This window comes from Heterocephalus glaber, unplaced genomic scaffold, assembly GCF_053883595.1.
Source record: "Heterocephalus glaber isolate CG9 unplaced genomic scaffold, H.glaber_assembly_v1.0 deba00001764, whole genome shotgun sequence".
NCBI lineage: Eukaryota > Metazoa > Chordata > Mammalia > Rodentia > Bathyergidae > Heterocephalus > Heterocephalus glaber.
The window spans coordinates 7,819,319-7,845,898 of NW_028258461.1; the positions used below are offsets into that span (position 1 = coordinate 7,819,319).

The 26,580-nt window shown below is 39.4% G+C and overlaps 1 protein-coding gene across 6 annotated transcripts in view; it reads left to right on the forward strand.

The window, feature by feature from the left end:
• Fgf13 (fibroblast growth factor 13) overlaps positions 1 to 26,580 on the forward strand; it is a 514,864-nt gene that overhangs the window by 296,928 nt on the left and 191,356 nt on the right. For 4 of the 6 annotated variants that reach the window (XM_087202101.1, XM_004862318.4, XM_004862317.4 and 1 more), the window contains exon 3: positions 8,340 to 8,507. The exons of the other annotated variants lie outside the window; for them this stretch is intronic. In XM_087202101.1, coding sequence (XP_087058227.1) covers positions 8,340 to 8,507 — 168 coding nt within the window. The remainder of the gene's footprint in view (positions 1 to 8,339; positions 8,508 to 26,580) is intronic. 6 annotated transcript variants of the gene reach the window in all.

Consider the following 26,580-nt stretch of genomic DNA (forward strand, 5'->3'; position numbering starts at 1 on the left):
ATTTTCTAAAAGCTCCTCAGGTGATTCTAATGTGCGGTTATCAGAACAGTGAACTACGGGATTCAAGGAAGCAGTGTCTGGAAAATGTAGCCCTTACCCCGTTTTCCTGACCCTTTAAAGGAAGGCCTGGCATATTTAAGCACTCAGTCTCCAACGAGGTACTCAGTGAGTTTTTGTACCAATTTGTAACCATAAGCTTTGGACTGCCCTGAAGTTTCAGCTGATAGAAAGTTTGGTGAGGTTCTACATGAACCCTAAGGGCTTCTGTATGGGAATCTAAGGGGGAGGAGCCTGTTTGCCCTTTTTGGGAGGCCAAAAGGAAAGGATCAATGTGGGGAGATGCAGCCTTATAGACTGGCTCCAGGGAAAGATGCGGGTTCAAAGTCCTGACCCACTCACCAGCTCAAGATTGTGAAGGGCAAGAAGAGGAAGCAGGCTTGGTTTGATTCATTTAAATAAAACTGGCTAGGAAGGAGACAGCCTTTTCTTAAATAAACAATTGGACAGGGATGGATTAGTATGGTAGAGATCTGGATACCCTTCCACAGTTGTTCACACTGGACAGGGCATGCTGTGTAGAGATGTGTGCTGCTGTATCATTTTCCACGGTGAATAGCACCACTGGAGAAGGGTAAACTGCAAGCCTGCACCCAGGTGTGGGAAGAAATGGAATTAATAAGGTAATCAGAGGCCAGAGCCTGTTCTCAGGAGACAAAGAGTGGGATTTTCACTGGGGAGAGCCAGGAAGAGCTTTACTTAGATGGTAATTCTCACTTGGGCAATGCAGTTGAGTCACCTGAGGAGCTTTGAAACCTACACAGGCCCAAGCCAGGAGATTCTGGTTTAATTAGTCTGACTTGCTACCATGGGTATTTTAGTTTTCAAAAGTCCCTCAGGCAATGCTAATGCTTTCCACAACTGAGAACCATTGGTTTAAATTGTGTTTGCGTTAGACAGAGGAATATGAAGACAGGCAGAGATAGCTGGGAGAGACAAAACAAACATCTTTGGGTACTTGTTTTTCAAGAGTGATCCCTGAACAGCAGCATCACACCACCAGAAATGCCGATTGTCAGAATCCACCCCAAACTACCGCAGTCAGAAACTCTGGGGATGGAGCCCAGCCACCTGTCTCTTAACAAGACCTCTAAGTGAGTGTGTTGCATGCTTAAGTTTGTCTTGGACTTGGGCAGCATTTATGGGAGGGGAAGACAATGAGATATGGCTAGAAACTTTCACCGTCACAGCCTAGTGTCAACTCTTCTGACTACATCATTGAGAAGTACAGCAGTACTCAGTGTTCTAAGGTAGAGTGTACTTCTCTCTTATCTTGCTGTATTTTCTCACATGCTTACAATCATAGCAGGGATAAAGTATATGTATTTTGGGATGGGGCCGAGGACTACTGAAAGCACACTCAGCTCAGCTGGTTGGAAGGTGCACTTTGCTGTGGACCTATTTGTGGCCGTAGCAGGCAGATGCATCCATCTTCCGTGGCCACGTGGGCCTTCAGACATTACGAAAGCTGGGCTTCCAGGAAGCTGCTGATGCAAGGCCAGAGAGGGTTTGTCAGCCTCCCCTCCTTGCTTCTAATGCCAGCCTGAGCCAAGACTTTGGTTGGCTGGGCCCCTCCTGTTATTCGTAGGAGTGCCCTAAGACTCCTCACTGAGTGCCAACCAATGCCACCTCATCGAGAATGCTCTAGTCTGAGTGAGGACACCACGGATGTATAGCTGTAAGGCTTTACACTTGGCCAGGCAGAGCGATTCTGCTCCAGGACTGATTGGCATGCTCATTGGTGCATTCCCTTTTTCCTGGTTGGGAACATGTGGAGCAAGCTGTCATGAATGGATATGCTGAGTCTCATAGTATATGGAGCACCTCTGAGGGTCACAGGAGGTTCCTGGGATTGGTGTAAGTTCTTCACAAAGAACTTACCTATGATACCTATCATCATGATGACCTACCATCATGTCCCATAATACTTGCGTCAGGCAATTTGGGTTTCAGTGTGTGTATGTAGGGTTTGCAGTTTATGGAGACAGTTTTGGTTGTCACAGCTTGGGAAGGTGCTACGGGCATCAAGTGGGAAGAGGCCAGGTCTGCTGCTCAACATCCCACAGTGTACAGAACAGCCCCCTGGACAAAGAATTATTGGGCCGCAAATGTCAAAAGTGCCAATGTGGAGAAACCCTGGACTAGTCCAAACTTCTTATTCTTTTTTTTTTTTTTTTTTTTTTTTTTTTTTTTTTAGTACTGGGGATTGAACTCGGGTCCTTGCATTTGCGCAGCAGGTGGCAAAACCACTGAGCTAAATCCCCGGCCCTAAACTTCTTATTTTTGCAATGAGGACATTGAGGTTTAAAGAAGTGAAATGGCATTGCAGTGGTCACACAGAAAGTTGTGAGTCAGGCCAGGGTTCCCTGTTTTGTAACCACCAGAGTGCAGAGGTTCACAGTTTCATTTCTAACACCGGCAGCGTTTCCTTCACAGTAGCCCCCACTTTGTGCCCACTAGGTATCAAGCAGTGTGTCGACCCTTTGCGTTTATTACCCCTCCTTAGTGAACACCTTTAAGGTAGCTATAACGATCTCTAGTAGGGGTTTTGTGCATGCAAAGCCTCCTGTGCAAAATGTCACAGCCCATTAGGAAAGTGCAGATGATCACGAAGAGACGGATATGTGGCTTTTGCCTTCTGGAAGCTTACATTGAAGGTGTAAAAAATAGGCATGTACGTGGCAATCACTATCAATCTACTTTCCAGTGAGAGTCCATGATAATAATGCAAAACCTATTCTGAAACGTCGCAAACTACGTTGTGAGCATGATATGACTAATTGCCTTAGTGTCGTGGGAAGGCTGCAGGAAGAAGGAGCGAATCCTTCAACTGGTTAATGAGAATCCGTTGATTGCGTATTTTGATTGAGGCCCCGTCCTGAGCATCAGATGTGGAATGCTAAACAAGACATATAATGGCCCTGACTTTTGCAGCTTGTGTTCTTGTGGGGGAGATTGAGACAATGATAAATACACATATATAGAGATACAAAAAATTATAGACCGTGACAAGTGCAAACCTACCTGAGGTAGCTGAAAAGACATCTCTGAGGTGGTGCATTTCAGAAAAACCCTGAAATACATAAAAGGACAGGAAGAGGCAATAGCAAGGGCAGGACCTCAGGGCAGGAAAATGCTGGCATATTCTAGGGACTAGTGGAAACTAGTGTGAATAAGAAGAGTGGCATGTGATGGAATTGAAGAGGTAGGAGGAGAACGAGGGTAGGGAGTTTGCATTTCATTCTACTACGAAAACAGCAAAACAACCCAAAGAAGGATAGGATGGAGGAAGACCACTAGTGCTTCGGGGGACTGAATAGAAAATGGGAGAGATTGCAAAGGAGAAGGTAACTGAACTTTCTAGAAGTATTCTTTTCTTTTAGCTTATTAGTACAGGAAGGTAGTACATAAACTTTACATCCCTTGTGTGGAGTTGGCACATGTACATAACACATCTCAGTTCCTTTTTTTCATCCCTTATCTGTTCCCTCCCTCCCCTTCCCTCCATCTCTCCACAGAATTATGATAAAGTTGTTTCTGCCTTCACCAAATCAAATGACTTTTAGCGTTGATCTATTTCACTTGGTGAATTATTTCCTTAAATTACTCATGTACACTCAAGCTTCCATCTTGAAAGTGTCCACTGTGGCAATGAAGCTCACATACATGTGCAGATGTGAACAGTTACCTGCGGGCAGATCGGAATACGAGCTAACATCTCTCCTGTGGTTCTGTGTACTTTACAGGATGATAGGTGCTCGGTGACATGGAAACTTAGTGGTGGTAATGACTTCATTTTCCCCTTCAGTTTCTGATTATGTGAGGAAATTCGGTAATCTGTATATTTTGCCAAAATTTCTGTTTCATGCAAATTCTAAAGTATTTTCTTATTGGAGTCACTAATTTATGTCTAATGACTTTGATTGGTTATTGCTCTATTCATTTCTGTTGCCAAGGGGATCACATATTTGCTCTGATTTAAAATCATGTATCATTAATATTATTGAGTCATTTTTGGAAGAGTTAATTGAAAAAAAAAACCCTGTATTTTCAAGTAATTGAGGTCTTGTTAACTGCTTCCAGTTTAAGTTACCAAGCCTTGTGCATTACTGGTGTCTGGTGAGGGGGAAGATGCCTTACGTAGCTTTGTCTGAATAGCTTTCTAGACTGTCTCTGTTTACTTTTCTATCTTGCATAAACAAAGAAATCTTCATTGGAGACAGAGGTTGGTGTAGAAGCTAAAAACCCCTGAAGAATCTGATCGCTTTGAATACATCGATGCTTTTACAAAGCAGACTTACTTTAGACTTGCTGGCTAGGCCACTGGGATACTGATATGTAGTTTGGGCTTTTTTAGTCACTTATGTGTGACTTTTGCAAGTCACTTTCCCTTTGTGGGCTTTGTTTTTCTTATGTTTTAAGCCAAAAAGATTGTACTAAATTATCCCCGAAGAATTTTATTTGCAATGACATGGAAGATTACATCATAGTGTTTGTATGTAGCAATTTGTAATGCCAGTGTTAATATCTATTGATACAACTTTTATAAACCAAGAGCTGGGCTTACTAAACTTAGGAAATACAATGATAAACTTCTTTTATTACAAATACATTTAAAAGATAGAGTAAAATGGAATGATAAATTTCATCAGAGATTAAATTTTGCTATAGATTGGCACTTTATCTTCAGTTTGAAATGGGGTATTTCCATGCATATGAATATTTTAGACCATGGCAGCAGGCGTAGACTCTACAAAATTCTCTTAACTGTGCCTGTTCCATGATCCTGTCCTTGATATTTCTAATGGCTGAAAAACCTAGAGAAGTGTGGGTTCATTTTCTGCCATGTACTGTTGCCAAGAAAGCAAATCTAGATGAGGCTCTTCCTCCTAATGGTTAGTAGAACTTTTTTGTTATGGGAACTAGGTCCTTCATAAATTGGGCTCAGAACTATCATCCCACCACTGAGGTCACTTATTCTTGTCACCTTTGTGTCTGAGTATGCCACCCGTCAGCATCTGTGTGTCTGTGGATGTGTGGATTGACATGTGTGCACTTGTCCCCTCCAACTCTGTACTGGTGTGAGCCTTTGGAATCCTGAGCAGGTGAGCTGTGTGTCAAGGCTGGGGGCACCGGCTGTAGTATGTGAATTTCCCCCACAGAGGCCTGCTGCTTGGCACCTGCTCTCATGGGACTCAGCAGCTGTGAGCCGCTTGTACCACCTTCTCTGGTGAAGAGTCAAGTAGAATATTTAAAACAGGAGGATGCTTTGTGTAAATCCATTGTCTGCCTAATCATGGGAACTTTTTGTCCAACTTCAAGTCTGGATAAATCTAGTATTAGAAAGAGCAAAGAGCAGGAGTCACCGAATGAAATGAGGACAAATGGTGTGAATGAGCAGAGGAAAGAGTGGTTGTCAGAAGGTAGAGCTTGTATGCTAGAAGGGAATACACTGGAAGGGGAAAATGGCTGAAACCTTTGGACTAATCCACGGAAAGAAGAACCCTAGTTTTGGCCCTGTTTTGATGAGCTGACTGTGTTGTGAGTCTTCTTTATCCTTTCCAAAGCTGGTGCCTCTTGGAAGCACCGCATCTTCATCTCTTCCTTAGGGAAGTGGAGCCCCACCTGCCTTTGTGCCGGAGTCTAGGGGAGTCCTCTTTCTCTCCTGTTGCCACTTGCGCATACAGTGACTCTTCTACTTGAGGGGGCCCTGGCAACAAGTGGATTTGATATAATAGTTTCAATTGTTCATCCAAAATATCATAAAGTTCAGATAGTTTATAGATCCAAGTGACATGTTGCTTATAAAATGCTGTTTCTCATTAGACAATTCAAAACGTTTGTAGTTCATGTGTCAGTACCAAGGACTATTAGATAGACTAGTTTTGGTTTTTTTTTTTTTCTTTTTTGCCAGAGTTGACTGATGTTTGAGGCATTGAGTAGAGACAGCCTGAGACCCAAAGCTGAGCTATTAACCCCCAGATGTTCACTATTTTCAAGGAAATATTCTGTGTCTGTGGTTATTGCTCAGCTGGCTCCTTAAATGCTCTCATCTTGGCACCTTTTGCACTTGCTAAATTCAATTTAAAGAAAGAACAGGAGAGAGAGGGAATTTTGTGGACAGCAATTATGCTGCTCTTTTGTGACCTTCAATGCTTTCCCCATCGTGATGAATTTTGGGCTTAGCTCTTGTATCAGTCAGCACGTTGCTTTCACTAGAATTTTGTTGTCTATTACAGATAACCAGTTGTATGTAATTAAACAATAACGATGGTGCAAGGCATTTTCTTTGAATTAATGACCAGCTGGGAAAAGCTGATGGCTGGATTGTCAGCCAAAGGCCGTTAGCTTCGGTCCTCCATGAATCTCCAGAAATGGCCGTTTGTGACATCATTGTTGGTATTGAACAACAGGAAATGGAGGACAGTTTACTGATATTTATCACATACTCCTGAATAACGAGTTCCCTATGCCTTGACCAAAAGTCGTTTTTTTCTTTTATTCTCCAATTGCCCCTTAATCTTAAAATATAGCAGTGTGTGAAAATGGAATTACACAGTTCTCTATAATTGTGGGTGCTTTTTTTTCAGAGTTCTACATTTGCAAGTTTTCTTTAAATATTTTGAATGGTAAAACCAGAATTTGTTTTCAGCTGTGATACTAGAATTTGATGTGTCTATATTATCCTATCTGCTCATGGCAGGAAATGGTTGCAAATGTTTCGACTGGCAGCTGTTGCTAGCAAAGTTGTGCATTCAACAACAAGATCCTAAGAAGCTATAGTAACATTCCTAGTAGATGAAGGGGAACTCTCTGACAGAAAAAGCTGTGGTGGTGTGCCCATATAATGTTGTTGATTATGGCTGCAAAATGCTAGAGGAAAACAGAAAAGTGACTAAAATGTTCATCACTTTCTTGCATAATTTATTGACTTGTAAAAGAAGACAATAATCCCACATACAGCCAATTTATCAAGAACTTGTTCTAAACTCATAATATAAATTTAAAAGTTATGTCGATTTTTAGAGTATTTTCCCCCAACATGAAAGAAAGTTCTTAAGCCCATTAAGATCCCAGCCAATGAGCTAGGAATGTTTGCCAAACACAGGAGCTTCAGATCCTATCTAAATTCAGCCACAAGCTGTTTATTTGTTACAAACACCACAGCATTATTCTCCCTATGAGTCTGCTGGGGTACAGGTCCTTCTAAATGCATGTTAACTGCATGCATTTGGGGGAGTAAAATGTGTCAGAACATCATTAATCACAGCTTTGGAGGCACTGACTCACTCCTGGGGAAATGCAGTGGCCTCATTGGGAAGGGTGTGAAAGAAAAAAAAAAACATCATTCTGGGATCAGTTCTGTTTCTGCAAACGCAGATCAAATTTGTGCAGTTTTGTCAGTGGTTTTCAGACTCAAGAATGCAGCAGTAGAGCGTAAAAGGCCAGAAACCTGGTTTCTGTAGGGAAAACATAGTCCTGCATAGTCCTGCTTAGGTGACACACAAAGTTGCTAAAAAGGAAACAGACTGAGAGGAGCCTGGTGTATATCTAAGGCCACGATTATTAAGCCATGGCCTGCTCTTCTGCAATCCAACAAAGTAGATATTTGATCCACTGTTGACTATGATTAAGGGGTTTTGAACATCTGAAGGATGTTTACCACAACCCCAGATCTGTGGAAATCAAAGAGTAAAACCTACATTATCTGTATTTAATTCTGTTTCAGCAATAAAATAGTGCATTTGCATTGATTTTTGACTCATACTTGTGGCATTCAAGCTATCCACTTTGGGCGTGAGTTCTGATGAGGACACTTACTCGTCTGTCAGACTCAGTATATGTTTCTTGGAGATCAGGCCTTTGTTTACCAGGAGCAGGAAGAGAAAAAAGAATATAAGCTAACTTTCTGATAATTGGTCCAGAGCAGCCACTTTTCATCTGTCAATATTGATACTGCATCTCAAATTGCAACATGTGAACTCTACATGGTGTTGAGATACAGCCTAGCTATCAGTATTAAAATATTTTTGTACCATGAGCACAATTTCACACTGTTCCATTTTCCTTGTACTAGCTCTTGAGTGGCTATTCCCAGGGATTTAGTATTTTAAACTCAGGCCCTAAGGAGAAAATCGCTAATTTATTAGATGTGTTCCTTTGAAACTTTGTGTGGAAATGTTATTCGTTAGTCCTTTTCCCTGGGAGTAAGTTTGATATAAGATGTTCTCTGCTTTCATGAAGCTCTAACTTGAGTTCATTTTGTTATGTGGTGACCACAGTTCTGGATGACGCCCCCCCTGGCACACAGGAATACATTATGTTACGGCAAGATTCCATCCAATCCGCGGAATTAAAGAAAAAAGAGTCCCCCTTTCGTGCTAAGTGTCACGAAATCTTCTGCTGCCCGCTGAAGCAAGTACACGACAAAGAGAACCCAGAGCCCGAAGGTTTGTGCACAACACACGCGTGTTTTGCTTGTTTTCTTTCATTATTCTTTCTTTCATTATTCTTTCTTTCTCTTTCCTTGTTTTTTCTTTCTGGATTGTGCATTGCCCTCTGGTGTGCTACGTGTTGTTCGGCCCCTGCTTTAGCTAGGGCCTCCGCAGCTTGCCGGTGAATGTGTTATGCAGTCTCAGAGACAGCACTGTATAATGCAGTCATCTTTGGCATAGCGCACAACATCCTCCTGCTTTTTGCAGCTGAAACATTTTCAGTTGGTGTCATGACACAGCCTGTTTTGGCTGTTAAAGTTGCTTGCTCCTGTAGCCAACATCTGGCCGAGTCTGTTCCCATCGCCTACATTCCTGAAGCAGCAGTCAGCTGAGGAATGACATTTCCAAAATGATCTAATGAGAAGAGTGTTTCCAATTTTCTAGCTTTCCTCCACTCCATAAAGCTTCTGCCTTGCGCTGGAAGAATGCCCATGATCTATTTGGTTTGCTGAAGCAGGCCCAAACTGCCCATGTAATGCACGTCCAGTTGCCCTTTGCCATGATGAAATGCATGCCGCCAAGACAACCATGAGTAGTTTGTTTTCCTTTTCAGCTCAAGTACAGGTTTGGACAACTCTACTTGCTGTTACTTATACCAGATTAATAAGGTATTCATTCCCATCCCTGCCAAAAATTATCTTTGAAGTACCTCGTCTGGCCAGCAAGGGTATTTACTCATTTTTTCCCCATCAATTTTGCATATGTTGAACAGGATTTTTTTTCACATTACCAAAAAGCGGTACTTTTTTGCCATCTGTGTACATTTCATCTTCCAAAACATTTGAGTATATAATGTTTATGCTAATTAAACACTTATTGGGAAACAGCCCATATTCCCTTAATATCAAGTACTACTGATGCAGTTTTTCAATGAATAATGTTGGAAGTGACAGAATTTACCTGCCCTTTGGCAATTGGTATACACTCCTCCATATATGGTTCTTGTATGTTTCCTAAAAGTAGCTTTGTTCCTATTTCAAGTTTCCCTTTTTAACCATTATGGGAACCCTCATTACAACTGTCTTTCTGATCTGGAAAACACTGCCACCTGGTTTTGTTTGAACTTTGTCATGTAAAGAAACTACTTCAAATGGGCTCCAGTTCATAGTTTTGGAAGCAAAGTTTTATATCTCAAACTTTCCCCTTCTCTTTTTTTTTTCCCTAAATAGAGTTTTAAATATTTATTGGCAGTAAATTAGGAACCTATATGTGTCTGTTTTTAATCCTATTTCCACAACAAAATAGAATAATTGTATTTATTTTCTACTCATGTTATTCAAGCTATCCACTTTGGGTGTGAGTTCTGATGATAACACTCATTCATCTGCAGGTAGAGAAGGTGACCCTTTACAGTGAGTAAAATTAATCTTTTGGTGGTTGAGTAGAGAAGATACTAATATGATTTTGATTTTAACCAAACAAAAATGTTAACCAGTGACAATTACTTTACCATATGATATTCCCTATTTTCTACTTGCTTCTCTCAAATTATATATGTGTGCATCCACACGCACACACAGAGAGATACCATTTTTATAATTGCCAATTAGCCTGAAGGGAAAATTTGGGTAAGAAAAATAAGCCATTTAAAAAGCCACTGGTTAAATTTAGTCAAGCAATTGGTTAGAAATTTAAAATTATTTTAACAATACTTTAGATTAAAAAATAACACGTGAATAACTAAATTCAAGATCCCTCATCTTTTTATTACAAATACTTTTGACAGATCTATTAATTTTCATTTACTATCTGAATGTAACAGAATAAGGAATGTATTTGAATGTAATTGTGAATACTATTATGAAGGTTTTCAGATATGAAGAGCTCTGCAGAAAATGGGTACCAGTTAAATTCTCTTTTATAAGATAAGGACTGTTTTTAATCTGTCATTTCATCCATATATTGAGTGGCTACCATCTTGGTGAATGTGGCTGTCATCTTTTCACTTGTATACTTCAGTCTTTCAGACTGAAGACTTCCCTTGGTTTTACCCTCCTGCCAGGTCTTCTGGGATGGTGGAACTAATATTTTCCTTCTTATTCCTGTGAATTATTTATAAATAGTATGAGATTCATTACAGGTTCTTTTGTGAAGTGGCATTTTAACACTTTGTTATCATACCGTACCCCTTCAAACAAGAGTCTAGAAGTTAGTGGTGAACCCAGACCTGCAAATGAAAAGACTTGATCTCTGCCTCCAGAAGACGTTAGACAGGGGCAAAAGAAAACATGCTGTGGAGCAAACCTTGGATAAATAAGAAAACAATGGCAAGAAATTAACCTGCTTATTTCATGTAGGATACTGAAGCTTGTCATTTCCAGGAGGAGAAGTAACTGTGGGTTTGGTTCAGGAACTATTCTGGTAACCTGGAAGATTTTTGCAAGGCTGGTTTTTAAATGCCATGAGGTGTAGTCTTCAGTTCTCTCTTGAAGTCGCTCTAACATTTTGTTATAATTTAAAGAAATTAAAGATGTCCTTATTACAAATGGACAGTATCTTAGATCTAAACCCTGTGTGCAGTGATTTTATGCTTTCAGGAAGCATCTTAAAGAGCTACTCCCTCTCAGGGTCTCTGTTCCAAAATATGAGACCTTAATTAACATTGGCTGTGGCTGTCCACCAGTGTCACTACAAGAGAAGACAATGGCTCAGCCATCCATTGTTTAGCCTGTGCAAGGCTGACCTTCCAGGATGATGTCTTCTAACGAGGTGCTGTTTACATAGTGTCAGAAACCCTCAAGTGAAAAAATGAAAAGTTACTTAAATTTGAGGAAAATAAAATTTTGAATTGTATAAGTTATAGAAAGATTAAATTAGGTCATGAAAATCTAGATGTATGAGTTGGAATTAATTTGGCTTTTCTCTTACTGAATTGACAAAATCAAGCTACTTTTGCCTTAATACAGAAAAAGCCCTGGTTTTTCATTTTGTTGGCAATAGTTTGCAAAAAGCCCGATTATTTCCATAGTTTGTGGCCACTTGAGATTTGGTCCAGCTAACTTTGTTAACATTGTTCATAGTCATTTATCTTTTGAAGACATTCTTGGATTATGTCCAGGGTCATCAGAATCCATGTAAAAACATGGAGAGATGGACTGAAAAATCTCACTATCTTTTCAGGACACACTAATGCCAAATTACACTTTGCCAAAAGCAGGTTTCTATTTATGAACAGCCAATTCCCCTCAAAAAAGTTTAATCTGTTCCAAATATTTGTGATTTTCAGTGATGTGATTATTTCCATAAAAATCACTTGTGATGTAAGTGAGTACTTATGTGAGTACTGGCATTTGGCTGATGAAGCACATACAAATATCTGAGAGTTTAATTTGGCCCAGTATCAGCAACACTCTTTGTTATAAGAAAGCTGCATGGAAAGTGAATCATTACCAAAACGTTGTTCTTGGTGTTCCAAGAGCCTTTTGGCAAGAGAAAGTATAATCTTCATAGCTTTGTTCCTTTGTTCACTTTTTGTTTCTGTGCCACTTATGCCAAAATGAAATCACTGATTTAGAGTCACTCCTGGAGGCCAATCTACTATCATCACCGCTCCAGCTTCTTAAACGCCACTCAACCTGCGTCTACTGATATTTGAAAACTGTTAAAAAAGAGTCCCACCAGAAGACACAGGTTTATGAGTAGGTAGTGCTGAAAATCTACAGAGACAAAGCACTGATTTTTAGAGTTTTCTTTTAGGGTTGAAAATTCTGATTACAACAGTAAACTTGAAGGAATTAATGTGATACAAGAAGATATTACTGAGCTTAATAATTTGTCACCCTCTTAATCAGACATTTGACCCCTTTTGTATCTTCCTGTTTTCATGTGAGATACATTCCTCCTCCCTCAGGACACTCATAACCTTTTCACTCTGAGAACTATCCAGGAATAGTAGGTTTGGTTGGAGTGGAAGAGAATCGGCGTTGGAGACAAGTGATCAAGTACCACAGCTTTCGCCAACCACGAGGAGGCAAAATTCTTTGCTACATGTTAAGGGAGTATATTGGTAACTATAAAAATGGTGTTACTCTGATAATGCCTTGCTTTCCTCACCCCAGAAATAGTATATGTCGCCATCAATATCAGTCTTGCCTAAATGGTAGAAGACAAGAAAGATAGAAATTAAGGAGGATGCTGAGGGAAATATTTTTCTTTTCATCTTCATTTATAGTATTCCCAACTCTGTTGTCTCCTATGGTTGTGCCTTTCTCACTTTACTACTCATTTTCCTTTTGAGAAATGTAGGTCAATATTAACACGAGTTAATAGTTTGATACAACCGAACTACTGTTATTAAGTCTTTTCATCACTAGGGTAGAATAGAATAACAAATTCTGGAACTTTACACTTGAAAATCTCTTTTAGGAGAAATATTACTGGGCTCTTGCCGTGTCCCTTTGAGGATAGGAATTGAGGGTATATTCCTATTTTATTAGAAAAACATGGGGTCATGTGTTTGGATCACTACAAATAGATAAAAGGACTTTATCCTGAATATTTTTGTTTCACAGTGTAACGTAGTCACCCTGCCTTTGTTTTATGGCCTGGAAGATGACAAAATGGTCCCAGAGAGTTTCTTTTACTCATTGAAGCAAATGGCAGCTTAAGTGCAGAGCCCCAAGAAAGATAAAAATAATCGGTCCAAATAAAAGCCAGAACCCAATCCTCTCTCAACCAAGTGTTCAAACGTGGTTCTCTTGGTTACACGTCAGTTGCTTTTTAGAAGACAACTTGTTATGTCATAATAGCACTAGGCAACCAGCAACAGCTTTACAACATGCTCTCTGTTCCCTCCTATTTCTTCACCTTGTGGCAGCAACTATGAAATTAAGTCATATTTTGGGGATAGCTTCTACTCTCTGGAAAACTCATAATCCAATCAAGGAAGTATACTTAGCCCCCAGTAATTCAGTTTCAGGACAGGATGAGCATTTATTATTCTCTTATTGAATATATGCGTCTCAATTCAGTCTCCAGGCTGGCTTTTACAGTAGAAACTAATAACCATTCATTCTTTGAAAATATGATTCGCTTTTTAAAGCAACAGGCCTTCCCATCTCCTTTGAGCTTAGGTGTGCCAGTCATGGTGGTGATACTTTCTTTAGAAAAAGTAGTTGCTCCCTGTTAAATTGTGGGATATTATGTAGATTCTCCCGCTGTGTGAATCCAGCACTGATGACCCATTTCAGGTGTATGTTTAATATGGCAGCAGCTCTGAGAAAAGGCTCTGAAAGTGTACCAGATGAATAATAGTGTATAGTACTGATTTTGATTATTATTTTTTAAAATCAAGGTCCAAATCAAAGTATGATACTTAAAAATATCTGGAAATTTCCCATCCATATGGGTGCTGTCTGCCACCCCCCAGTGTGGCTGACATACTCCTGAGTGTAATGGCTCAGCACCTCCTCTTCTTCCTTATTTTCTTTTCCTAGCCAGTTGACAAACCATGTAAGAAAATGTGCCCTTCTAAGCTAGCACAGGGGGAGCCAGCTAAATTGGGTTCTGCATCTGGTAAAGGCATAGTCTGAATTCGACTTTTCACTGATTTCCCAAATCAAGGCATGGATATTTTCCTTCACTAATGAGGTGCACAAGAATGTGCTGGTGCCTTCGCTCAAATGTCCATACTGTCTTTGTTTAAATAATAACTTGTTTTCCTGGCTGAGGAGAATGCAGGAAGGAACTGTACTGTCTTATTAGATTCTTAAATAATCATTGGATCAATTATTTCCAACTATGTTTCATGCAACACTGTTTATGTAAGGTAGCTTTGTGAAAAGAAAGAACCTATAGTCAAATCTGTGTTTCTCAAATTACATGGTACTCCTAGAGAGTTACAACGTGGATGACTATATTTAAGATTTTGGGGAGCCTTGCAGAAGTTTTTACCTCAAGCAGTACCATGGCAAACCACACTTCCTAGCCACTGGAAAGTTCTTATTCCCGGTCCCTATTAACATCCCACAAGTATACCTCGAGAAAGTCTGTGCTGGCTTCACAGAGCAGTGTGTTCCCATCAAAGCTGGGCTTTGACAAGTAGCACACTTTTGAAAATGTTTAGCATTCCCTTCTTTTTCTGACCCCGGCTACCACATGTTTCTTAGTGTGGCCCATGGAGCAGCGCTGGGTTTGAAATTGTTTGTTACTAGTCCATGGCTATATAAAGACCTTGTGCCAGGTTGTAAATAATGTACCATTTCTTTCATCAAAAAATTATTGCTGTCTTGCTGGGAAAAACAGCGTCAGCTGAACTGAATAAAAAATGAGCTTAGTGACGTCGTTCATAGACCAACCCTACATCTGTGGACTACATTTGAGTAGTAACTGCTTTAGATTAGTGATCCACAACCTTGTTTTCAAATCATAATCAGCTGAAACATTTGAAACAGTACATATTTATACCTGAGCCTAACATCAGATCAAAACCTACCAAAATAAAAAAATATTATAAAATCGGTTATGGTAGATGACTCAACATAGGGGCTTTGAAAAAAAATATCCCCAAGTGATTCTAATGGGCTTCCAGAATTGGAATCAGTGCCTGAGAAAACAATCACATTGTCATAAGGCCTGTTGCTTGAGGTCAGCTGTCAGTTCAGAAATCTTATCGTGTTGATTGCACGGGCGTCTGCTGGAGGTGCCCTGTGATTTGAAGGCACAGTTGGACGGGAAGCACTTATATGCCCTTTAGATCTTGTGGCTATGTAAGGTATCCAGGTTTCCCAACCCGACATGCCCCTTTCTGAAGTTTTCTTGCCCATTTATCATTCTGCATTTTTAGAAAAATAATCAGGCTTCTCCATCAGAGCATGATAACCTGCCACCTTGTGTCCAACATCCTTTCTTGCAAATGGTCACCACACTGGTTCTGCTCACAAACTCCGATGCAGCTTGCAGATGTGGGTGGAAGAGCCTCTTGGGATCCATGCGTGTGAGTGTACTTAACAAAGAAGATGGAGAAGGAGAAAAGGTGTTTTGATATGCTGGAAAGGTACTGCTACTTCTTTACTTGCTTGCTACTGATCGAGAATAAGATGCCAAAGTTTGACTTAAGCTGCTTAGGGCCTGGGTGTCCCTCACTTAGGATAGAGGCTGTCATCATTGAAGTACGGCCCTCTTACCACACACACATAATCAGCTATTGCAACATGAAACTGTAACAGCGGTATGTGTGTGAGAAGAGACTTTGACATGATTGGAAGATTTTAATTGCTAGCCACGTTTATAAATCATTCCTAGCATTCTCAATTATGTTGATTCAGGTATTCATTTGTTATATGCTACAGCATTTCTCAATGTGCTTAAGAATAAGCAGCTTGAATAATACCCATGGGAAAGTGTTGAACAAGAGATATTACATCCTGCATTTTGTCAGCACTTTCCCTTGCCTTGCCTCACAGCCAATATCCACACTCGCTCCAACACATGAAAGTCACATGTCCACTTCCATGCAGGTGCTAGCAGATATGTACTTATGAGACCCAGCTATTTTAAGATATATATTCTCAGAACAGTTCCAAGGCAGCCTTCAGACATGTCCTGCTTTGGAAGCAGCAAACAACACGAGCTTGACAACCAGCCCACCCAAGGGGGAAGGGGAGGCAGCACCCCATGGCTGGGCCACTTCTCCATGTAAGGACAGCACAGAATGCAGCCCCTGAGAGGCAGGGCACCAAAACCCTGACAGGTAGGGACTGCTACTACCATTTTACATGGGAGCTAAGATACAGGAAGCTTATGTCACTTCCCCAATAAAGGGCAAGACTTGATTCAAATCTGGTTTTTCTGACTTCCAAAGCCCATGGCCTTGTCCCTCTATGGGTTCCCCACATGTTCAGGTTTCCCTTTCATGCTCCATACATGCATTTGTTATTTAAAAAGCTGAGAATTTTCTCAGCCTCGTAGGAGTAATATTGCTTAGAGAACTGGATAATAGCAACAGATTCTTTTTCATCACTGCGAGAACCTTATTCTGTAGTCTAAGGTAATGGATAATGAAAAGTATAGTTGATAATTTGCCAAAACATAGTATGTGCTGCCAACTTCACCTAAAACTGTCTTTGATTCTCATAACAATCCTTGGAAGTAGGCAGGTATTTCCTTTACTTGACAGATGAGGAAACTGAGATCTTGAAAAGTGAAATAACTTCTCTGAGGTCACCTGGGTTCAACACATAGAGCCAATCCTCAAGTGCAGCTTGCATCATCCCCAAAATCCACGATCTTCCTATTAATAGAATGTGTCTCATACGTGAACCAGACCTAGAGGAAGCTCCCACTTTATTCTCTAGCAATGCCAGTGTCATCATACTGAGACACTTTTGCCTGATCTTGATAACCAGAGGTGGAGGGGCCTCGTGTGTGCTGTCAGGTGCTTGCCCTTGCAATAAAACAACAATAGTCACATATAATTTGAGAATATTTTCAGGGTATGTTCTCATCAAATTTGACTTGGTCAAAATGCTTTACAGTCTGCAGTGTTCAGAGTTGGAGTTGGTTCACTGTGCTGACTTAAGCTTCTCAACTGCAGGCCAGTTCTTGATCACCTCAGGCCAATTGACTTTCACCCTCTAAACCTTTTCTTACACAGTGTTATCTGATGTCCCATGTCTCTTTGTGACAAAACCCTCATTACATAGGGAGAAGTGATTAAAAGCATATGAAGAGCAAGTCCTGCCAAACTGGGTTGGATCACTGTCAAGACATTGTTCTTTGTGATTTTCCCAAGGAGTGGGTTTGTATTCATCGTATACATTTCTCTCTGGAAAGCATGAAGAAAGAGGTCCCAGAGATTTTCATGATCTTTTCTATGCCAGACATTCTAGACTTGATGTTCAGCTATCAAATTTTAGCTTCTTTTATGGGCCAGGCTTTTCAGGTTTAGTACTGCTAATCTTCCCAACCACCCTATGAAGTAGATGTTACGAGTCTTGAAGGGCATGATAAGGAAGCTCAAGTGTAGAGATGTGAAATAACTTGTTCAGAGTCACATAGCTAATCAATGTGTTAATTGAAATTCAGAGCCAAGTCCATTTAGCTCCCAAGCATAATCTTCTCTACCACACTGTGCTGACTCAGCTCGTCCTATATCCCGACTCCTCCTTTCAGGCACAAAACATGAGAAAAAAGCGTATCACCAACTTATCCACTGCTGGTGAGAGCTACTGTTTAAAAGGAGACTATCTTTAATGGCTCAGAAGTGTGTATTTATTCAGTGCACCCAAGGGAGAATTTCCTTTGTACACTTTGTACATCTTGGTTCAGTTGGTGGCATAAGCAGTAGGCAAGGGGTTAAACAAAGTAGTAGTCATGAGATATATCACACATTCTTCTCCTTTGTGCACTCTAAGTGCATTTACTTGCTGTAGGTTATTTTTATGCACCTCTTGCTTAAATGGAGGAATGCTTCAAAGTCATGGCTTACCTCATGGAACCACTAGGCCTTAGAGTGGGATTAGCTGATTCTGCCATGCACCTCTTCTTCACAACAATGAGAGATGGCAAGGCCAAGTTCTAGAGCTGACATGTATCTGAGAAATGGTCCATATAAGTGGAGAAGGCCTGTATGTAGGTCTTGCAAATTTGGAAACTCTTATTGAGGGCTTACAGGTTGAATCATTGCTCTGGATTTTTATACTCACCTTACATTATACGGATCTTGTGCACTGAGAGGAGCAGACCCCTTTTTAGGACAGTCTTTCCACAAATACAGGGAGATTATGGGGACTAACACATCCATATTGGGATTATGCACTCCTTCTGTCTCTGTAAGCGTGGCTGACTTGCCATGGCCTAGATGCAGACTCTTCACTGAGGATGTCAGTGGGGCCAAAGCTATCTGGATTGAACTCTACCAGAGACTTGCAGTTGTCCCCATGTTGACATAGTTTTTGCTGGTTCTTTCAGAAACATAAAGGAAATAACCCCTTTGTGATGGCAAGTTACCGTTCAAAGAGGGTGCAGACACACACCACTATTTAAAAAAATTCATTGGGGAGAAATTACATGAAGAGAAGTAGCAGAGCTCACATGATCCCTCTCCTGGAGTCCTTTCTAGGATTCATCCAGCCCAGCAAAACCCATACTAATCATAGCCCTCAATAGGATAATATGGGCTCAAGGTAACCATTCATACAGTGAGAACATTCATCTAGCAGGCTGCCTCAGGATGTGAAAAAATCTGATTCTTTTCATGGAACAAGAAAGGAACAAAGAGCATTTCAGAAAGTGAGAATTACAGAAGCTGCCAGCCAATAACTTTTCTCTTTTATTCTTTCTTCAGCTATTTTTTTTCTGTACTCACTTGCTTTTTCCCCGAGAACACAGCATTTTGGAATCAGGTTAGAAGATTCATAATTGATTTAGTAAATCTCTAATTGTCATGCATAGTTAGCTGCTAACTTACTGGAAAATTGGTTGATTATACCCAGATATTACTGAGGAAGTAAGAGAATCCCCAGTAAGAATAAGACTAGTTTGGGAACCTTTTCCTCTAGTACAGCTTTTTCTTTGAGAAAAGATACTAGTTTCTTAAAAGAGATCCCTTTTCCTTCCCAGGTAGGACTCTATTTAAATATGCAGGCTTTATTTCATTTCTACTAAATAAATGCAAGAAACATAGCACAATGTCTGGCAGTAGTAAGTGCTCAATGAATATTTATCATTACAAGTCAGTCTAACAAATTGGGATAGTCTAAGTTCAATAGGCCATTGCGCTAATGCCAGGTAGCAGGTGACTGTGTGTTTTTATTCACCATTAAAAGAATGGATATATTTATCAGTGGATATTTTCTGCATGTCCTGCATAGTAAGCAAGGCCTTATGCTAGGTTCTAGGCACAGCATAACAAAAAAAGGACTAACTTTATCCACAAGGAGAAATTAGACTGACAGAAAAAGCAAACTTTGGACTAGTATTAGATACATTGGGTTGCATTTAAATGCACTCTGGAGCATAGTGGTTTAAAACAGCAACAATTTTTCTTTTATTTCTCTTGGACTGTAGGTTGGCAAGTTGGTTCTGCTGGTTGTGCCTGGCTCCATCATACGTTTGTCATCTCCTGGCAAGCTGGCGTGGCACCAACTGGTCTAGGATGCATTTGTGTAGGACAATTTGACTCTCCTTCATGTGTCTCTCACATAAATCCCATGAGTCCTTTTTTATCTTATATTCATTTGTTCATTCAGCACTTATTGACCGACTTTTCTGTGTGTCAGGCACTACTGTATATGGCGTTGCCTTCAAATTGCTGGCATGAGTTCTGGGCTACTGATAGATATTTAAGACTTATCAGCCTGTGACAAGTATTAAAACCATGACAGCAAAGATCGCTTTTATATACTGATTTTGAATCTTTTAGGTAACTACTCAGAAGCAGGATCACCAATAATGGCATTTTTAGTTTTTTGAGGAATCTTCATACAGTTTTCCATAACGGTTTTGCTAATTTGCATTTCCATCATCAGTGGATAAGGGTTTCCTGTCCACATCCTGGCCAGAACTTGCTATTTTTTAATTTTTTATATTAATTATTCAAAAAGGTATAAGATTATATCTCATTGAAGTTTTGATTTACATCTCCTTACTGATCAGTGGTATTGAGAATTGTTTCACATATCTGTTAACATTTTTATATCTGCTTTTGAGAATTATCTATGCAGGTCCTGTGCCCATTTCTTAATAGGATAATTTATTTTCTTCATAAAGAGCTGTTTGTGTTCCTTATGTATTTTGGATATTAACCTCTTTTCAGATGTACAGCTTGTAAATATTTTTTCTCATTCTGTAGCCTGTTTCTTTGTTGTTTCCTTTGTTGTGCAGAAAATTTTATTTTTATAATTACATTTGCATACTTTTGCTTTTTGATCTTTTTCCTGGTGCTTTTTGATATTTCCTCAAAAGATTTGAAATCATTATGTTGAAGAGACATCTGCACACCCAGGTTTATTACAACACTATTCACAATAACCACGTATGGAATCAAACTAGATGCCTATCCCTAGAGTAAAGAATACAGAAAATTTGATATAAATGGAATGGAATACTGTTCAACTTAAAAAGGAAGAAATTCTGATATTTGTGACAGAAATAAAAAGCATTATACTAAGTGAAATAAGCCAAATATAATATAGTTTCATGTTCTCATTTATTTGTGGGATCTAAAGCAATTGAACTCATAGAAGCAGAGAATAGAATGGTGTTTAACAGAGGCTGGAGTAGGGGGATGAGGAGATGCTAATCAAAGGCCATATACTCTCTTTGGTAAGATGAATAAGTTTAATTATTCTGTTTTTGAGATCGGTTGTTCAGCTTGGAGAAGATAGCTAATGATTCAGTATGTTAACATTCAGTTTCTGGGAGAGCAAACCTTCAGTGTTTTTATCACAGAAGATTTCAAAGGTTGAAGTGGTAGATGGATTGGTTGGGTTAATTTGATCTTCCGTGTTGTATTAAAAATCATAACATTACTTTGTACCCCATAAATATGCATGGTTATAGTTTGTCAATATATAATAATATAAAAGGAAAAATTTAAAAGCATGAGAGCCAAAGAGGCACCTAAGGGAGACAGGGCACATATAGACGTGAGCACTCAGATGTAAAAGAAGAAAATTCAGGACAACGAGGTGCTATGAAACCTAAGGGAAGATTTGAGTTTCAGGAAGGAAGGGTATGGATAGAGCAGGGTGTAGTAAGGAGGTGCTAATGTAATATAAGCCTTTGATATAGCCCTTTCTTATCTAGGCGTTTAGTCCAATTCATTGCAACAAAGAACGGAAGTCTCTCCACCTCTTATGCTTTGACATAAATCATCAAAATAGATTGGTTTAAAATGACCCTTTATAGATAGAGTTATGAGGATTCACATACTATCTAAATGCTGAAGAAAGTAGGTCCTCATAAAAATGTCATTGATTTTTCTTCCCCATAATGCATCTAAAGTTTAAGTCTTTGCCAAGACCAATTTATTATCTTGTTGTTTGTCCTTTTTAATGTAGATAAAATTGCTCAATATATATTTCCAGTGGCCTAAATTTATTGGGTCACTGGGAATTAAATTTTTTAAACTGACATACATACCTTGGAGCTGTATTAATAGGCTGCAATCAAGGATGACATTATGCGAGTTTCCAAAAAAGCAAGTTTTCTGCCAACTTTATAAACGTGCAGTCTTGCTAGACTGTGAAAATTGATTCCTTATCTAGCGGTGAAGGTTTCTTGCTGAATCAAAGAGATAGTATTTTTTTATATAAAAAACAAGTACACAGTTTTATAGTGAAGAACTGTTGGATTAACAGTATGCTGCAGAGTCCGTGCAAGTGAGCTGAATTTTCATCTGGGGTTTTTGAATTTGGATCCCATGGGAATAATAACTTCCCATAGAAAATTGGATAGAGGTTTTCTATACAGGTTGTCTCCTTATCTAAGGTCAAATAATTCTTCCTTAGTGGCCTCAAGTGGTGAAAGAGGCTTTGTGTCTTCAGTGTGAGAAAATAAGAAATTAAATTAATTCACTTTTCACAGAGTAGGATACAATATTGGGGGATAATTTTCCTTTCTGAAAGCAGCCTTGTGCTTCGGTCACCACTTATTTTTATCACACTTTTAGGGTTCTATCACTTCTACACTAATACCAGAGGCTAGGGCCGCTATGTGCTTTTTCCTGAATGTTCTTTTATTCAAGATATAAAATGTCATGGTAGTAAATACTGTATTCGTGCACTTACCCCAGTAACATTCAGGGATTTTTCCCCCAGAATATCCAGTGCTACATTCTTTCTTGAATTTGTCTCAATTGAATCTGTCCTGAGACAAGACCTTGAGCTTTAAATATCAGTTAGGGTCTCAGTAGTGGAACATATAAGCAGGGAGACTGTATATTCCTGCAGCATATAAAACCCTTGGATATCCTGTCATTCTTTTCTCACCTGGCTGCTACCCTTGAGAAAGGGCTTTGAAGAAGGAGAAATATCTCAGCAGGTGAAAAGAAGAAGGTCAGATTTAACATAGAAAGTGAACTTTGCCTTCACTACTGCTGAGATGAGGGGATGAGAAATGACCCCTACCCTGGAGTGCTCCAGGGCTTTGATATCTGTTATTTTTTGCAGTGGTGCCTAGTTTTTCCATGTAGATTTGGGCAAGTTAACCAACACATTCTTATATCTGATAACAAATAACATTAGGTTTAAAACTTACACCAGTTTAACCTGGGGTACACAGGTGAAATCTAAAACCCAGCATCTAAATTAACCCGATGCTTCAATTTTCTTACATCAAATCACTGAGCGCTCTACTATAAAGACTTACAAATAGCTTAGATAAAGGTTTGGAAGGGCAGGGAAAGCAGAAACTTAGTTGATATATTTATCTGTCCTTCAATTACTAGTGTCTAGCCCTGTTTTGGACAAAGGTAGGGTATGTTAATCTCAGCACTGTTGACTTTTAGGACTACAGAATTCTCTGTTGTGAGAGTCTATCTTGTCTGTATCTTGTAGGACATTGAGTAGCATCCTTGAACTCTACTCACTAGACAACAGTAGCATTCCCTCATTGTGACAGCTCAAAGTATCTCCATACATTGCCAGATATCCCACAAGGAGAAATATTACCTTGTTTAGCACCATGGGCTATATTGTAATTATGCAAACAGAATAGATATTGTCTAAAATTATTTCTTTAAGATCCAGGATAAATCTATTTAATCACAACCAATGTTTTTCTTCCTTGAATTACTAAAACAGTAGTTTCAACTTAATCCAAATTCTTTCTCATCCTAATACTTCCCCTGCCCCCCAAAACCTTTAAGATATCTAAACTGTCAATAAGACTTTCCCGTAGGTCTCCAGGTGATGATTTGATATAAGAAAATTGAAGCAACAGGTTAATTTAGTCATTCTACAGTTACATAAGGAGTACCTACTTGGTTTCTGCTCTGTGTCTACTATAGAAGACCTAGAGAAATGTAACAGAGTCCTTGCCTTTTAGGAGCTTTGAGTTAAAACTCACATTTGAGAAGAGCTGTTAGTTTGTATGGCCCTGGCTCAAGTATAACCTTATTCCAGAAGTTCTTTTGGTTCCAATCCTTTTAGAAGGTTTTGGCTCAGTCCTGTCTTTCTTCTGCAGTGCTGATGAGGAGCACAAGTGAAGGTGTGTTTTCTTATCTAGTTAAATATTCATAACCTTAGTACATTCAACCTAACAGTTCAGGTTCAACAAATATTGGGTGCCTATAACGGTGCCAGGGACTGGGCCAGTTACTCCACTCAGAGTATTTAGTCTTAATACAGCCTTAAAAAAATAAACTGTCACCTGCATCTTCTTGTTTCCATTCGACTGCCAATAAGCACATAATATCAGAGAGAAAAAAGAGATTTTGTGAAGCATTCCATAATAATTTGAGGTACCTATAGGAATTAAATTCATCAGAGTTCTGAGAAAATACTCCAAAGGACTATCAAAGAGCAGAATTAAATTTATCTCTCAGCTAATTTAATATGTTTTGCTTTATGTTTTCAAAAGCAATTGTAGTTTAGCTGGTTCCTGTTTTTTAAGCTTTGATTTTTTTCCTTTATTGCAATAAAATGCCTCCAGTGATGGAAATAACTTCAAATAAGCTCTGCTCCTTCCTTGGGTCTCCATATTCTGATCTGTAAAATGAATAAAAAAATAAATAAACCAGAGTATTGTATTCTCTTTTTGTTTTATACATCTAAGATGATTCAAAATAAGACTCAGTATGTTACTATATTTCCTGACAACTTCATGCGAGCCAGAATGGAAGTTGGACTCACAGATATTATTGAAGTCTGACTTCATAAAAGTTTCAAGATGTTGCTCCCTTAATTGGGCAAAGGGCTTCATGAGCTTGTGGTGATGGGTGGTGGCCATGAACTTTTCCTGTTTTAGATTGTTTCCAAAAATTGTGATCTTGATTCTGGACTGGCTTTGGAAAGAGTAAAGCCTAGGCATAGGCTAGCGTGGTAAAAGGGAAAAGGAAAAATAACATTTTCTAAGTACTTGACAGTTTTCATTTGAAAAATTAGTTAATATTATCAAGTTGTCTGAGGAATTTATCCTATATCATACCACTAGGAAATGAAGAAATTGAAGTACATAGCCAAATTGCCTCTCCTAATCTGCACTCTGCTTTCTAAAAAAGGGAGATTCTCAGCCTTGCTTTGAAGAGGATTCGGAAAGCATGCTTTACCTTTTAGTGACCCTTTAACTCTTCCTTTTAGTGCTTCCAACCTTGACGTCAGAGATCTAATATTGCCATGACCCGAGTGTAAAGAACTTCTTATTTTGTGTCCTTTTGTGGAGAAATACTTTGGAGTGAGGATCCCCTCCTCACAGATGGAAAATCCGAAGTTGGAGTGAGAGAGAACACTTGGTGGTAGACCAGCACTCCAGCCTTTGGACTTCACACTTCCATTTCTTGATGCAGAACTACCTCATGCCTCAACCCAGTAGGCCCCCACTTTGGGGCTGACCTGCCATTCATGCTTTCCTACCTACTAGGCCATTCCTTCCCTTCCAGACAAATGGGGTGACTCAAATACGGGAAGCTGTATGCTAGCAGGAGCCAGATAGACATTCACTTATCATCCCCATTTTCGTTTAAAAAAATGACAACAACAACAACAACAACAACAAAACACCTGCTGTTCCACTACAGTTTCTCCAGTGGAGAAATGCATGCAAGTAGGGAGACTTGTGCATATTGAATTTCACCATGCATCTACTCTCAAATTTGCCTATTTCTACTGGAGGAAGCTGAATAACAATCTATATCCTCTTTGTGTGTGAACTGTTCCTAGGTGAGAATTAGGTGCAAATTTAACTATGGAGCTTTCCAGATTATCTAGATTTCTGTTAAGTAGTAGCCTATTGTCTGCCCATAGAATGAGCACTACTGTTCTTTGAGTACCACAACCACTCTCATTCTCTAATAGTCCTGCAAATACTCTGAATTCTGACTGCTAAGGGATGGAGATGTATAATGAATACTTAGGCAAATAGAGTGATATTTCAGTTTGAGTGGAATCTTTGGTAGAATATTGCATAAAGGCAGGGTCATATCTCACCTCCTCTGTCTCACCTCTGGTCCCTAGCATCTGACTTTAGATTAGGAGCACCAGTAACCATAACCACCATTTCTTTGGACACACACTTCTTCAAATTTCTCTAATCTCTATAAACATCCTGTTATGTAAGTATTTATCTCCATTCCAGCTTCATCATATGGGGTATCACCTAAGTAGGTGACTACAATTGTTGTTTAAGATGTGAATAAATTTGGTTTTGTTTTTTGTTTTTTGTTTTGGTGCTGGGGATTGAACTTGAGTCCTTGAGCTTGCAAGGCAGGCACCAGAACCACTGAGCTAGATCCCCAGCCCAAGATGTGAATAAATTTAAATAATTTATATTCCCTATTTAGAAAATATTTGATTCTAGAGTGATAGCTATTCTAGATGCATAAGATACTGCAGTGGTAGGTGGTATCTGTATTTATATACATTCAACTCTGTTGATCCATAAATAGAACACTTGCTTTATTGATTGTCTTCATATCTGGACATTTTTCTACTTGAAAATTTTCACTTTTGTTTTACTGTACTCAGCATAGTACATCTCTTCCAAGTTCAAACTTTGTCAAGTTCAAAACTCTCAAAAGCCTTGCTCCAGTCCAACCTCAGCTTTTGCCGTCTCGGATCTATTGGTAAGACTCCCATCCTGAGATACTCAGGGAATCGGTCCCTTGATCTCCATTCCCCATCCCGTTTCTGAATGCTTCCAGCTTAGTTCTTACCAGTACCTGCTTGAGATTAAAGGGCTTTGTTTTCCCACAGAGGACAGGGCCAGTGTCTTCTTCCTGAGACATACTAGGTGCCCAATACAAACGTCACAATTGAAAACCATTCACCACTGCTGTAGAAAGAAAGAAGGGGGCACACCAAGTAAATGGAACCCTGGGTTAACTTTTAATGCCCCCAAGAATACTTTTCAGAATTGGAAAATGCTGTGT